Below are 13,960 nucleotides of genomic sequence, written 5' to 3'. Positions count from 1 at the left end.
GCCAGCTGTGTGCCTGGGCCTTTGATGCTGTCAGATGGTGAGAGCTTGGAGTCTCCTGGATGGGAGAACACATCTCTGCTCCATCAGTACAGGACCCTTTGTACTTCTGATCTACATCATCTGTGCTGATCAGTATGTGTCAGGGGAAAATTGAGTGGGTCCTATCAAGGCATGGTGGTTTGATGAGCTTTTCCTTGTTGCCATCTCCTGAAATCTAGTAACCATCCTGCTTTGCAGCTGAGCATTTGTTTTGTGCTTTAGTGTTTTCGCTCACTGGTTTTATGGTTTTTATTTTTTAGTAAATGACCTAATCTACTTATACATCCACTGATAGAAGATCAGTGTCTCAATTCTTTTGAATGCAGAGCAGCTGTTGCTTTTGCCTTGGACATGTAAAGCATGTAATAATCAGGTTTGATCTAAAACATTGTTTTTCCTTAATTTCTTTTACTGAATTATTTTCCTCCAACAAATATGCCTGTAACAAGTTGCATCCCAGGATGTTTAGCTTCTATCAAGGACCACAGGAAGCTTCATGGAGGGACCAGAGGTCTGAATCCACCTGCAAAGGAAATAACTCTTTACTTGGTCTGGTCCTTGTTTATTAGTTTTTGATATCCAAGGCCTGAGTGCCCAAGTTTCTTACCTCATGATGGGACTCCTCAGGAACTGCCCAAGGAGAGCAGCAGTGTCGAAGTGGAGGCAAGGCTGTCTTAAATCACTTCTAAAGGGACCCACAGGCTGAACTGCTTTAATAAGCTCTCCAACTCTCGGTTTACAGTAAATTATTAATGCAGTAACTTTCAGTGTTGGACAGATTTTATGTCTTTTTTTCTTTTTTTTTCAAGAAAGGGCTCACAAATCATTCTCAGTAAAGGTAATAAATTATGAATGCCCCAAATCCACCTTGCAAGCCCAGTAAGGACAGTCTTTGTCATAGGTTTATCTGCTTTCAGACTGTGTTCAAAAAGTGGAAACAGTGGTGTCTAAACTTCTTTAACATGTTTCTTCCAGGAGGAAAGCAGCAAATGCTCAGCGATGGATGTGAGGGTGGTCTGCTTCCTGCTCCTTTGGGCTGTGCACTTCTTCCTGGCCACACCACACAGTGCTCTCAGGGTGAGTTCCACTAGACCAGGTTGCTGAAATCCCCATCCCACCTGACCCTGAACACTTTTAGGGATGGGGCAACCACGGCTTCTCTGAGCAACCTGTTCCAGTGCTTCACCACCCTCATCATAATTTCTTCCTCGTCTGGTCTAAATCTACCCTCTTTCAGTTTAAAACCATTACCCCTTGTCCTGTTGCTGTAGGAGAAAATACTTTGAAGTATTCAGTATGTTCAGTATGCCAGATGCCAGTGAACCTCCAGCACAACTCCTGCAGTGCTAAAAACCTGCTATTCAGCTTGCGAGAACCAGGTTGCTCAAAGCCTCATGAATCCTAACCTTGAACACTTCCAGGGATGGGGCAGCCACAGCTTCTCTGGGCAACCTGTGCAAGTGCCTCACCACCCTCACAGTAAAGAATTTCTTCCTGATACCTAATCCAAACCTGCCCTCTGTCATTTTAGTGCCATTCCCCCTTGTTCTGTCACTCTACCCTTGTAAAAAGTGCCTCTCCAGCCTTGTAGCCCCCTTTAGGTTTTGGAAGGTTTGACTGGTTGTAGATGATGGCCCAAGCAACGATGGAAGCTGTTTTGGATTGTGTCAGGCTGTACAACACACAGTTCCAGCAGGTGTTCCTGCCTGCAGGAGCTCTACACACAGACCTCGGGGCTGCTCCCCAGTCCGGAGGGGAGCAAAGCAGATATTGGTATTTGTACAACTGTAGCACTATCTTATGGCAAAAGTCATATAGATCACATCAGAAATTCATATATTCTCATCAACATGAGAAATACTGGAGCCTAACAGAGGCTTTTTGACTGAGGAATAACTGCTGGAGTTGTGTGATCCTCAGTGTGCCATTTCAGTAGAAGGGTCCAACTGAAGGTTTCATCTAGAGAGACAAACTCTAAGTAGTGAATTCTGAATTGGTCTGTATGAGCAAGGGGACATGAGCTCTGCATTCTAGACTCAAAAGGACTATTTTCCCTCTTTCTGGTTTGTGCCAAGGAATCATCTTTTAGTTATTTATTTAAATATTCAGCATATATTCTACTTCTTATTTTTCAGGTTCTCGGTAGGGAATCAAAGACTGGTAATGAGCAAGGTACAGTGAATAACTATGTATCTTGTTTAATTCTTTGTGAGTTGTTATCAGTTATCAATACTTTACACCACCCATACTCACCTCATGGACCATGAGGACCATGAGGTCTTACACCTTATAACAATATCTGCTTGATTTATTTTTCAGATGCCTGTATAAATGTCGTTCCCTGCCAAGACAATGGAGCTATTTGTATTCAGCCTTGTTCTCCCTCCTTCCATGGGGAGACAAGCTTCGTCTGTGAAGACAGAAAGTGGCAAATGTTGTCTGATGCCTGTGCAAACTTGGATGTTCAGTCCCTTTTTCAGGTGAGTTAACTGTTATGCACCTTCTTTGGCCGATGCTCATAATTTGCAAAGACAGCCTGTCCCTCCATACCTTCTCAATCTTGAGCAAAACTTTGACTTCATGGAATCACAGAATCATTTATGTTGGAAAAGACCTCTAAGATCATCAAGTCCAATCATTAACCCATAACAATTCATTAATACTGTGTTTATGACTAAACCATGTCCCAGGTGCCACATCCACATGTTTTTTGAACACTTCCAGGGATTGTGATTTCACCACTTTCCTAGGCAGTTTGTTCCAATGCCTGACCACCCTTTCAGTGAAGAAATTTTTTCTAATATTCAATTTACACCTGCCATGGTGCAACTCGAGGCCATTTCCTCTTGTCCTGTCACTTGTTACTTGGGAGAAGAGACCAACCCCCACCACGCTACAACCTCCTTTCAGGTAGTTGTAGAGAGCAGTAAAGTCACCCCTGAGCCTCCTTTTCTCCAGGCTAAATATCCCCAGCTCCCTCAGCTGCTCCTCATCAGACTTGTGTTTTTGTCCTTTCACCATCTTAAATCAAGTGAAAGGAAATAAACTTGGGAAATCTGTGTGTGGAAACATAATTCAGAAACAAAGTTGCCTTGTTCAGTTTGTTGATGTTCCTCATGTGGATCTCATCCAAGACAAGGATACACCAGGAGGAACCTGAGAAAAGAGCAACAGGAATATCTGTAATGATCAGATCATTCGTGGTAAATTCTCCTCAAGGACAAAATAAAACTTAAATCACTTCAAGAATAAGGCACTACATTTAGTTCTTGCCCCTCTTTTCTTGTGTGTTGTTCCAGTACAATGTTTTCTCAGGTGAGCTTTGGTTCTGGGTTTCAGTCCATCTGGCACATTCCCTGCACACCCAGCACTAGACCTCTTGCCTGGTTGTAACTGAAGCTTCATTTTCATTCTGTTCATTAATTGTCTCAAATGTGTTTTCCTCCCTCCAGAGGATATCTGAAAGTGGACTCTTTCCATGCTCTGGAGGACATGTTGCTGGAGAACATCTTCCTTTTGTAGCAGGAGGAAAGCCAGGGCATGAGAAGCCTGAAGATGGGCCAAAACATTTTGGTGCTGATGACCGTGGGAATAGGAGCTGCCAAGCTGATTTTTCGTGCATCATCCCAGATATCCTGTCTTCACCAGCCATTCCAGGAAACATAGCTGATATAGTGGATTTGCTGAAGAAGATTTCTCTGCAGTTATCAGAGAATGTCACTAGAGCAAAAATGCAGGTATTTACTCTTGTGGGCTTTGGGAGGTGCTGCTGAGGTTTCCAGAGCATCTATAAAGTATTTTGTCCTTATGACCAAAAATGTCCAATGAAGTGGTGGCTGCAAGTCACACAGAGATCAGCTGGAAAGAGTTTTCAGAGTGGGCCATTGTTTTGTTGTCAGAGAAACTGACTTATTCACGTGTGATGAAAATATACTGTGGAATTAAATTTCTTTAAAAGCAAAAGTTTTCAGGACCTGCTGTTGTAGCTGTGGAATAGCAGTACAAGGAAGAATTAATTTTTGAAGTATGGCACTAAAGGGAGGCAGCTTTGGAGATGCTGACCTGCAGCTGTGTTGTCATGTGTTGCACAACAGAAACTGGTATCTTTTCCTGATGAACTCAGAAATCAGAGAGGTGGGGGAAGAAATACAGGAAGGGTGACGTAAATCAGATCTGCACAGTGGGTCAGTGTCTGGAATAGAACTAGAGTGTCCTGATTTTTTGCTTTATGTTTACTTCTCCAATCACCTTTTGATCTATGATATGAAGAGGATAGGACAATTCTAGTAATGAGATGTTTAGATTTGACTGGGATGGATCATGGGGAGCATGTTCAGTGTCAGAAGGAATATTTCCTTTGTAAAAATCGCTCATGAATTAAATGAACCTTTTGGGAAGCTCTACCAGTGGAATAATATTTGGTTTCTTCTAATATAAAAATAATTATTGTTTTCATGTTTGTTTCAGAGCTACAGCAGGATAGCAAACCATATTCTGAACAGCTCCATCATTTCCAACTGGGCTTTTGTAAGGGACAGAAATGCTGGTTCAGAATTACTGGACTCAGTGAATTTATTTGCTGGGAAGCTTCTTCTAAGGAACGGGTCGGAAAGTGTGCAGGAGCCCTTCATCGCTACGAAAGGCTACAGCATACACAGAAACACTTCAGGAACAAGCTTTGATTTTTCTATGGAGTTCAACAACACGGGCAACATCACTGGGCACATGGTGATCCCAGAAGAAGAGCTTCTGAAGTTGCCCAGGGCTTCCAAGGCCATCAGCATCGCGTTCCCAACGCTCGGGGCCGTCATGGAGAGCGCCCGGTCAGACCCCGGGTTTGTGAACGGGGTGGTGTTGTCGGTGTCGCTGCCGGAGGAGCTCCAGCGGGTTTTGCTCACCTTTGAGAAGGTGAATAAGCTGGAGCAGGTGGAGGCCCAGTGTGTGGGGTGGCACTCTGCCGAGAGGCGCTGGGACAGCCGGGCGTGCAGGATGCAGTTGGACACTGTCAGCAGCGTGGTTTGTGTCTGCTCCCACCAGCGCCGGACCTACAAGTCCTTCTCCATTCTGATGTCCCCCGCGACGCCGCGGAGCGTGGCACTGGATTACATCACTAGGGTGGGCTTAGGCCTTTCCATTCTCAGCCTGGTCCTCTGCCTTGTCATTGAGGCTGTTGTCTGGCACCACGTCACAAAAACTGAAATAACCTACATGCGCCACTTCTGTTTGGTCAACATCGCTGTGTCGCTGCTCGTTGCTGATGTTTTGTTCATCCTGGCAGCTATTGTGCACAATACAGCCCTGAACTACCAGTTGTGTGTAGCAGCCACTTTTTTCCTTCACTTTTTCTACCTTGCCTTGTTTTTTTGGATGTTAACACTGGGCCTCTTGATTCTCTATGGATTATTATTAATTTTTTTTAAGGTAACGAGATCTGTGTTCCTGGCTGCAGCATTCTCTATTGGATATGGATGTCCCTTGGTCATATCTGTCCTCACTGTTGCCATCACTGAACCAAAGAATGGATATTTAAGAAGTGGAGCCTGCTGGCTCAATTGGTATGAGACAAAAGCCCTTTTGGCCTTTGTTGTGCCTGCTCTGAGCATCATTGTGGTGAATCTGGCGGTGGTGGTGGTGGTTGTGGTGAAGACTGGGAGGTCCTCTGTTGGAGAAGGCTGCAAGTCACAAGATTTGAGCAGCATGATCCGAATCAGCAAAAACGTTGCCCTTCTGACCCCTCTTCTGGGTCTCACCTGGGGGTTTGGATTGGCCACGATTCTTGACAGCCGATCCCTGGCATTCCACATCACGTTCGCGCTGCTGAACGCTTTCCAGGTAAACTCTGGGAGACCAGGAATAGTATGTGCTCAGATTCTGAGCCTGGGGTAAAGGTATCAGGTCAAAGAGGGACTGGCAGCACATATTGTGCATGAAAAATAGGATCTAAGCCTTCCTTTCCACTCAGCCCCTTTACATAATACATGCACGAGGCATCCTGCATTAGAGTAGTAAAGGTAGATGGGTAATGGGGCAAAATAGTTGGTTTAAAGTGTGTTGAACAATTAAGAAGATGAATTTCTGTTAAACATAAAATACACCAGGTAATGTCCAGTAACTGCAAAGATGTCTCATCCTTATCAATTAACGAATACACAGAACATTCTCATTTGCTGTTGAAGATGTCCCTGGCACAGGTTGCCCAGGAAAGCTGTGGATGCCCCATCCCTGGAAGTGTTCAAGGCCAGGTTGGATGGGGCTTTGAGCAACCTGGTCTAGTGGGAGGTATCCCTGCCCATGGCAGGGGGGTTGGAACAACATGGTCTTTAAGGTCCCTTCCAACCCAAACTATTCCATGACTGACTCTGTGGTTTTGAATAACTGATTGGTGTTAACATCCAGTGTTACCTGACACACTGTTGTACACCTGGTCTGTCTTAGCTCTTCTTGATTCAGATTGTAACTGAGTGGGCTGAGAAAGTCCTGGTATGTGACCCATCAGTCCAGTTTGTAGTGAGAATTAACACAGGTTGTATATCCATTCCTGATGTTCCCAGACAGCCCATATGGCCCGGGTGGATAAACCCATTTTGTGCATTGCTGTTACCTGAATGACAGCAGATGAGGTCTGTCCTTACAGAAATGACATCTAGAAGCACTTAAGAAACATCATGTGGCTATGCTGGTTTTGTTAACTGGTTTTGCAATTTCTTAGGGATTCTTCATCCTGTTGTTTGGGACACTTCTGGACAGAAAGGTACTTATTCTGGATTATATGAACATTTTCTACTCCCTGAGAAACCATTCCCTTTAATATTTTTAATTTAAATCTACAGACAAGAGAAGCCTTAAGAATGAACTGCCTTTCATCAAGACGGAAGTGGGGTCTGGAAAAGGTAAAGATTATTTTATTTCCCTGTTACTCTCTTAATTTACCAATTTACACACCTTCTTATTTGTATGTGAAAAGAATGGAACCATCCACTGCATCTTACCTAGTTTAACATTTTTCTAAGGCAAATGCTTGCTGAAGGAAATACAGGTATCTCAAAAGCATGTTGAGGATATTAAACTCCTAAATATCAGAAGTGACCATAGATCTTTTTTTGTTACTGCTACATGACCTACTGCTGTTGTTACAAAATTAAAAACGGTATTTTATTCTAATCTCTTCACCTGTAGATGTCCAAGCCCTTTAGATACACAATGCCAATGACATTTCCCCCCCCATCTGTAAATTAGATTTACTTTAAGGTTACTGAATAAGGAAGGAACAGAATTAGGAGTCCAAAATCCCAATGTAATGACCTGATTGCTTCCTTCACAAAAATGTGGATCTGTATGCCAGCAGGGCTGCTGTAGGATGTCAGAGGATCGTTCTGCTTTCAGCAGATGGATGGAAACCATTCAGAGCCCAGACAGTGTGTTTGGTGCTAGTTGATGTTGTGTACTCACGAGAGCTTGAGGGCTTTTTAAAAATCAGGGCAGTTCCTTAAAAGCAAGTGTTTAAACCTTAAGGAAACCACTGTGTTTCAGCAGCTTCCTAGGAAAACCTTGTCAGAATTGATGTGTTGGCATCACTGAGTTGGTGCTTCCTACCTGTACTGGAAAACTTTTGTCTGTTGTTCTCAGATTTCTTTTGGTACCAAGGCTTTAGTGGTTTTACACTGTGTTTATGAAAGGGAATCCTCTTTAGGGGTCTCACAAGAATTATCTACAGTACTCCTGCTGTCTGCCAAAAGAAACTGTGTCAGTTCAGTTTGGACTTTGAAAAAATAATTTCCTTGTTTTTATCCATTTGTGATTCTAGTATTGAAAGCTGCAGAGGGTCTTTCACTAACAGTGTGTGCAAACATACTTGATTTATGAGGGGAAATAGAGGGTTTGTGGAAACTATGGCTCCCTTCTGATATCAGCATTTGGGTTGTTTGGGGCAGGAGAGGCTGCATGTTTGTGGAACTTCTAAATCCTCCGCATCCTACCTCTCCAATTTAGTTTTCAGTTGCATCCAGCCCTATGTGCTAAGTTTAAATGCATTGCAGAAGGTTTTCTCTTAAAAAAAAACAAAAACAAAAACAAAACAACTAACCAGTGAAAAAAAGTAAAAAAACAAACCCCAAACCCAATAACAAACAAAACCACCAAGCCTCAAATTTCTGCTGAAGATTTTTCCTACCCAGCAGAGGGAAAAGAAAGGATGTGTTTGTGGCTGCCCCAAATTTAACAAACTGAGATTACATTTCTTGCTTATACAGATTGAGGATCCAAACAACAGTGAAGGTGTTTCACATCTTATCAGGCTTTAGGTCAGGACTGAAAGTTTGAAAGTTAAAGTTTTCTCAAGTCACCACCAGTATAACCTTCTGGAAACAACAGGTCTAAATTTTACTAGTCCCATGACTCAGCAACGTTTGATAAAAGTATTAAGTGATCTCACTGGGCAAAACTTGGTGTGGAAACTGTGGCTGCATGTGCCTAAGAATTTGGGTTGATGTTGTCACTCACCTGGGTGGAAGAAACCATGTGTAGGTGTTTATAATGGCATAACAGAGGGGGAAAATATTAGTCATCCACTTTTGTAAACTTGGGTGTAAGCATGGGGTTTGACTCATGAGAGCTGAAAAAGTTGGTCACACCTGAAATAATTGTTATTTTAAAAAAAGTAGTCTCATTTCAGGGAGTTTCAAAATCACAGAATCATAGAATTGTTTAGCTTGGAGAAAACCTCTGAGATCACTGAGTCCAACCATTACCCAGCACTGCCAAGTCCACCACTAAACCATGTCCCTCAGTGCCACATCCATGTGTCTTTGAAATCCCTCCAGGGATGGTGACTCCACCACTGCCCTGGGCAACCTGTTCCAATGCTTGTCAATCCTTTCAGTGAAGAAGTTGTTCCTAATATCCCATCTAAACCTCCCCAGGCACAACTTGAAGCCATTTCCTCTTGTCTTATGACTTGTTGTTGGGAGAAGAGACTGACCCCTGCCTGGCTAGCCAATCTACTTTCAGGGAGTTGTAGAGAGCAATAAGGCCCCCTAATCCTTCTTTTCTCTGGGCTGAGCCCCCCCAGCTCCCTCAGCTGCCCCTCACATGGACATGCACTCCAGACCCTTCCCCAGCTCCGTTGCCTTTCTCTGGACTTGCTCCAGCACCTCAATGTCCTTGTTGTAGTGAGAGGCCCAAAATGGGACTGTGTGTCTGGGGGTTTAATGGTGGGGATATAATACATCTAGAAGGGTATGCAGACTTGTTTCATGTTCCCCCAGACTCAGAGGAGCCTTTCTTCTGGGTCAGATTTTAAGTTGACCATCCTGTGACATTTCTCACAGGGTGCTGAAGCACCTTCTGTTTGGAGTGGACCCTCCCCCTCCATGGATGATATCTGTAATCTGACCTGCTGATTTTTTTTTCTCCCAAGTCCTAGCAGTGGACAGTTGTCTTCAGTGGATCTGACCAGCGAGAAGAAAATGAGCACTTCTTGCACAGAAGTCCTGGTTTGAGGTGAGCTGAAGTGTCTGACCAGCTCGGAGCATGGACAGCACTGTCTGGGAGCACAACCACAGGAAGCATCATGAAAACCAGAAGAGAAAAGGCCTCGAACCTGCTGTCAGGAGCAGGAAACCATCAGTGTTGCTGCAACCCTTGGAGGAAACATGCTGATACATAAAGCTTGTTTCTCACCTTTGTGAAAACTGCTGTGAGGAGAGTTTGTCCTCATTTGCCATTTCAGTGCTTCAATTTCTTTCTTTTTTTTTTTTCATGTCAGTGCAATATGGAGCTGTACAGTATGTGAAACTGTTCTAAAATTATTTAAATTTTAATATGTACAAATGTTGAGCATTATCTAGCTACTTTTGGCTGTCTTTTGAGCAAAACCGATTCTATTTGGTGTCACTGTGTTCATCATTTCCATTTGTCCTCTCAGACTGATGGATAACATAACTTTATTTCTGCATTACAGCTGTTCTCTCCATCTCTGTACCTGTGTGTCAGAGCAATTGTACAAAACCCTTTTCTAGTCTGTTAGGACAGAATTTTTGTTCTTTTTCCTGTCCTGCAAGGCAATGACAGAGACAAATAATAAAGAGGACTCTGCAAATAAATCAGTTTCCTTCTTTAAATGTGGGAAAACAAGCTTGGAATATTCTTCAGAGTTGAATCAAGAGTTGATGGACATCAACTAAGCAAGGAAATGATTTTTCCATGTGAGATGGAGTATCTGGTTTCAGTAGAAAATCTGTCCTTGGTCTGAGAAACCCTTTCTAATGAAGGCTTTGATAGAAACATTATTGTCTGTTGTCAGGATGACTTGATGGTTTCAAATGGAAATAAAGTTTTGTCATTATTACTAATAAGTGGTACTTATCCTTCTCTACCAAACATGTAGATAAATGCCCTGTAGTATTCACTGCCGTTACTCAAGTCAGAAATCACTTCCCCCCATGTGGCTTCACATACATTTGAGATATAGAAGTTTTAATAAAAATAATAGAGTTTAATGTCATCAATACACCTTTACTGAAGAGGGATTAAAATGCCCTGGCAAATGAACTGAGTAGTGTGGGGTGTGTGATATGTACGATGGAAAAACCCACAGCCAGATGTCCTGGTGGGAGAGGGTGGAGGGCAGAGCTCTACTTCTTTTCCTCAGGGCTCTGTTGCTGACTCTCCTCTCTTCTTTTCTTGTAAACTGTGGTCTTGTTACAAGAGTCTGTACTGTATTTTTACACAGTGGAGAGCTTTAATCAATTAGAGGTAAAACTGGGCTTATGTGCTGCTGTAACATAGATCTAAAAAGACCATTATCCCTAAGTCTGCTACTTGGTGTCAAGGAACATTTTCTTTGCTGTAGCTTCCTTCTCTGCTGTAGCTTCTTTCTCTCCTTGAAGCACTGAGAGAGTTTTTTCTTTCTTTCCCCCCCCCCCAGGAAGTTACATGTATCTTGGGGTTGTCTCTGTTAAACCTTTTTTACATCAGTAGCATCTCCCCCAAGCCCCTGAATGTCCTTCTTCAAGTATTATCAGAGCTACCTCAGTGCTCCTCATACTTGAGGGGATTATTGCATTGTGGTGTTGCACACCTGATTTATTTTCTGTGTTTTAAAAAAATAGATAAAAGACTGGCACGGGATAGGTAGTGTCGGGTGAAGGTGTTGGTCAGTGTTCAGTGGGTGTCCTTTGCAACTGTGAATCTTTACACAGGTACCTTTATTCCCTCTGAAGGAAAGGGGCCAAGTTGTACATTTTGCAGCATGGAGAAAGCAACCTGCTGTGCACCTGAATTTGATGCCATGGATTTAAAAAGAGTTCCATTCCCATCACTCTTCAGTATCACATTTAATTCAACTGGATTTTTTTCTTTTCATTTGCTACAGTGTTAACAGGAAAATTGTATTAATGAAATGTTTGGATTTTTCCATAACACCTGAAAATTTAAGAAAACTTGCCTCAACCTGGCACCCTGCCCTCCTCTCACGTGCACAAACACACATGTTAAAAAAGTCTGTTAAAACTGTGGATTTATAGAAGGTCTAGGATGAGACCTTATACAAACTTCCTCCAAAATCCCTGGAAATTCAGCAGAAGTCTTGCCTGGGCAATAGCACCATGAAAAAAAAAATCTGTTTCATCTGCTGTTCATTAAAGGGTGTTTGTATGGTACTTATTTTCAGCTGCTGGCACATATCCTTGTTTTACCTTGTGTTTTGTGACACCTCATGTTTTATTTAAAAATAACTGGTGGGAGTGGGGCCTTACAGAGAACCAGGTAATGGTACAGGATGGGGATGGGCACGGAACTTCTATTTTTAATACCCCAAACTTAAACTGACCAGGAGCATTTAATGAATAAATATATTTGAGAGGTGAAAGCTGTAGCTGTTCCTTCATGGGCTGAAAATTGGTATTTCTCTAAATGCCATAGGCTGAGAGTCCAGTTCTAATTGCAGTTGAGGAGAGGGAATCACTAAAGTTGGAATTCTGCCTGTTTCCCAAATTATCTGTATAGAAACAGCTTAATAATGTCAGTGTTGTGTGAGACAGATCCCTTGATGTGCAGGAGCTTGTTTTGGAGCAGTTCCACACTGCCTGCCAAAGTACCCTTCTTCACAAGGTGTCACAATTAATGGGACATCCCATTTTTTTCCCACAGATTTACAGCACTGTTTGCATGGCCAAGTATGTGACTACACAAGCAGGGTCTGTAGGATTATGTTCTCCCAAAGTTAAATCTCATTTCTGGGGGAAAGCATAGTTTGGAACATGGAGCCCTCTTTCACCTCCTGCCCCACAGTGAGGATGCTGCTGAAATCCCCTGTGGATGTGCTTCCAGGAGTGAGCCCCTTGAGAGCACTGCCTCCTCCTCTGGCTCCAGTTTCAATGGTTTTGTTGAGGCCAATAGCACTATGTGAATGTATTTTTAGAACATCTGCGAATACCATTAGGTCAAAATCATAAACCCAACAGCATCCCTCCTCCCTGACCCCCAGGTCAGATGTCCCATTTGTATCCTGAAGGTAGGATGATGCTGATTACATAGTCACATTTTCTAACATATTCTGCACTATAAAGCAGATTATTTTTTGGTTTTGTTCTCCCAAGGGGGGCATATCAATATCAAATTGATATTGATGCACAGGAAGTTCCACCTGAATTTGAGGAAGAACTTTTCTGTACAGTGACCAAGCACTGGAACAGAGATCAGAGAGGGTGTGGAATTCCCCTCACTGGATATTCCAGAACCATCTGGACACAATCCTGTGCCATGTGCTCTGGATAATCCTGCTTGAACAGAGAGATTGGACCAGGTAACCCACTGTGGTCCCTTCCAACCTTGCCCATTGTGTGATTCTGTAAAATGCTATTGCAGTTGATTGGAATTTTAACTTCCATGGTTTTGCTCTGAACACTGTGGTTAGAGGTATTTGTCCTTCATCTGTGCACAACACCAAAACCTTTCTAATGGTGTAAAGCTTGTAAACTTATTCACATGCAGTCTAAATTTCAGGTCAGATGTGGTTGGACACTGTGTTCCTTCAGGCCTCTCAGGTTCCTGTTGTATCTGTATCCAGTGACACCTTGAGGCCAGTTCAGGCTTTGGGAAAAGGTGCATGACCCTTCTGATTTTACAGAAATAGCTCATCTGTCACTAATTACTGCAGCCATGTGCTACAGTTGCTCTTTTTCACTACTGGAAAAAGTCATCTGAGGTTTATTTGTTTACTGAACTGTAGCCAGTCAGGGAATGGCACTTTTATTTGCTCAGCAGTGCTGAACTTGAAAAGCCCAGTGCTTTCTTACTTGCATAAGCATCAGTCTTTAATTATAGCTCTTCAACCCACGCATAAGATGTATATGTACCCTTTGGGTACTTTTGTTTCAGGTTGAGACCAGTAATAAATCATCTGTTTGGGCTTTTTGAGGATTAAGTGTTGAACAATGGATTGATTAGCAAGATCATTCTGACCCTTGGGCAGTGCAAGTTGAGTTTTACAGTGTAGTTCTTATTCATGCTGCAGCCTCTCTGGGCAGGGAACTGGCAGACTATTGCAATTACTGGGCTGTTAGTAGATGGAGCTATATTTAGCTTGAATTTGTCTGGCTTTAAATACCCTTGTTTAAGAAGGGTAAGTTAGTAGTGGAGTGAGTGTTTTTTTGAAGCAGTGAGTTTCCTTAGATGTTGCTAAACCAGCTTTCAGTAAACACTAATTACTGTGCTCCGTACAAGGTGTGAAAGCAGTTCCCCAGCCTGTGGAACAGACCCTTCTGGCCTTAATGCTTGATCACTGTCCAGGCTGTTCTTGCCATTGCAGTATTGTTAGCAGCAGCCAAATGTGAATTTCTGGTATTATAGGTGGCCATCTCCAGGCAGAGCTCTCTGCTGTGACTGGCTCTGATGGCAGTTGTAAGGAAAAGCAAGGTGGGGT

The 13,960-nt window shown here is 42.9% G+C and overlaps 1 protein-coding gene across 2 annotated transcripts; it reads left to right on the top strand.

The window, feature by feature from the left end:
* Positions 1-10,405, top strand: ADGRF4 (adhesion G protein-coupled receptor F4). 2 transcript variants are annotated; one of them, XM_051810262.1, is made up of 8 exons: positions 1-1,116; positions 2,175-2,211; positions 2,359-2,519; positions 3,492-3,776; positions 4,507-5,871; positions 6,749-6,790; positions 6,870-6,929; positions 9,455-10,405. In XM_051810262.1, the coding sequence occupies exons 1-8, from the start codon at positions 1,039-1,041 to the stop codon at positions 9,458-9,460; spliced, it is 2,034 nt and encodes a 677-aa protein (XP_051666222.1). In that variant the 5' UTR covers positions 1-1,038; the 3' UTR covers positions 9,461-10,405. The 2 variants fall into 2 exon arrangements, with proteins under 2 accessions (XP_051666222.1, XP_051666231.1); XM_051810271.1 differs by lacking the exon at positions 6,749-6,790.
* Positions 10,406-13,960: the final 3,555 nt, after the last annotated feature.

The sequence above is a fragment of the Manacus candei genome, unplaced genomic scaffold (genome assembly GCF_025592945.1).
Source record: "Manacus candei isolate 608988 ecotype Guabito, Panama unplaced genomic scaffold, ASM2559294v1 h1tg000007l, whole genome shotgun sequence".
NCBI classification, from domain to species: Eukaryota; Metazoa; Chordata; class Aves; order Passeriformes; family Pipridae; genus Manacus; species Manacus candei.
The sequence above is the reverse complement of the archived record's forward strand: the minus strand, read 5'-3'. Positions and strand labels throughout refer to the sequence as shown.

Bases quoted from the DNA above. Each gene is read 5' to 3' on its own strand.
- ADGRF4 (XM_051810262.1), top strand. From the start codon at position 1,039: ATGGATGTGAGGGTGGTCTGCTTCCTGCTCCTTTGGGCTGTGCACTTC. The intron at 2,520-3,491 runs GTGAGTTAACTG...TCCTCCCTCCAG, and splicing joins ATGTTCAGTCCCTTTTTCAG to AGGATATCTGAAAGTGGACT. The intron at 6,791-6,869 runs GTACTTATTCTG...TTAAATCTACAG, and splicing joins GGACACTTCTGGACAGAAAG to ACAAGAGAAGCCTTAAGAAT.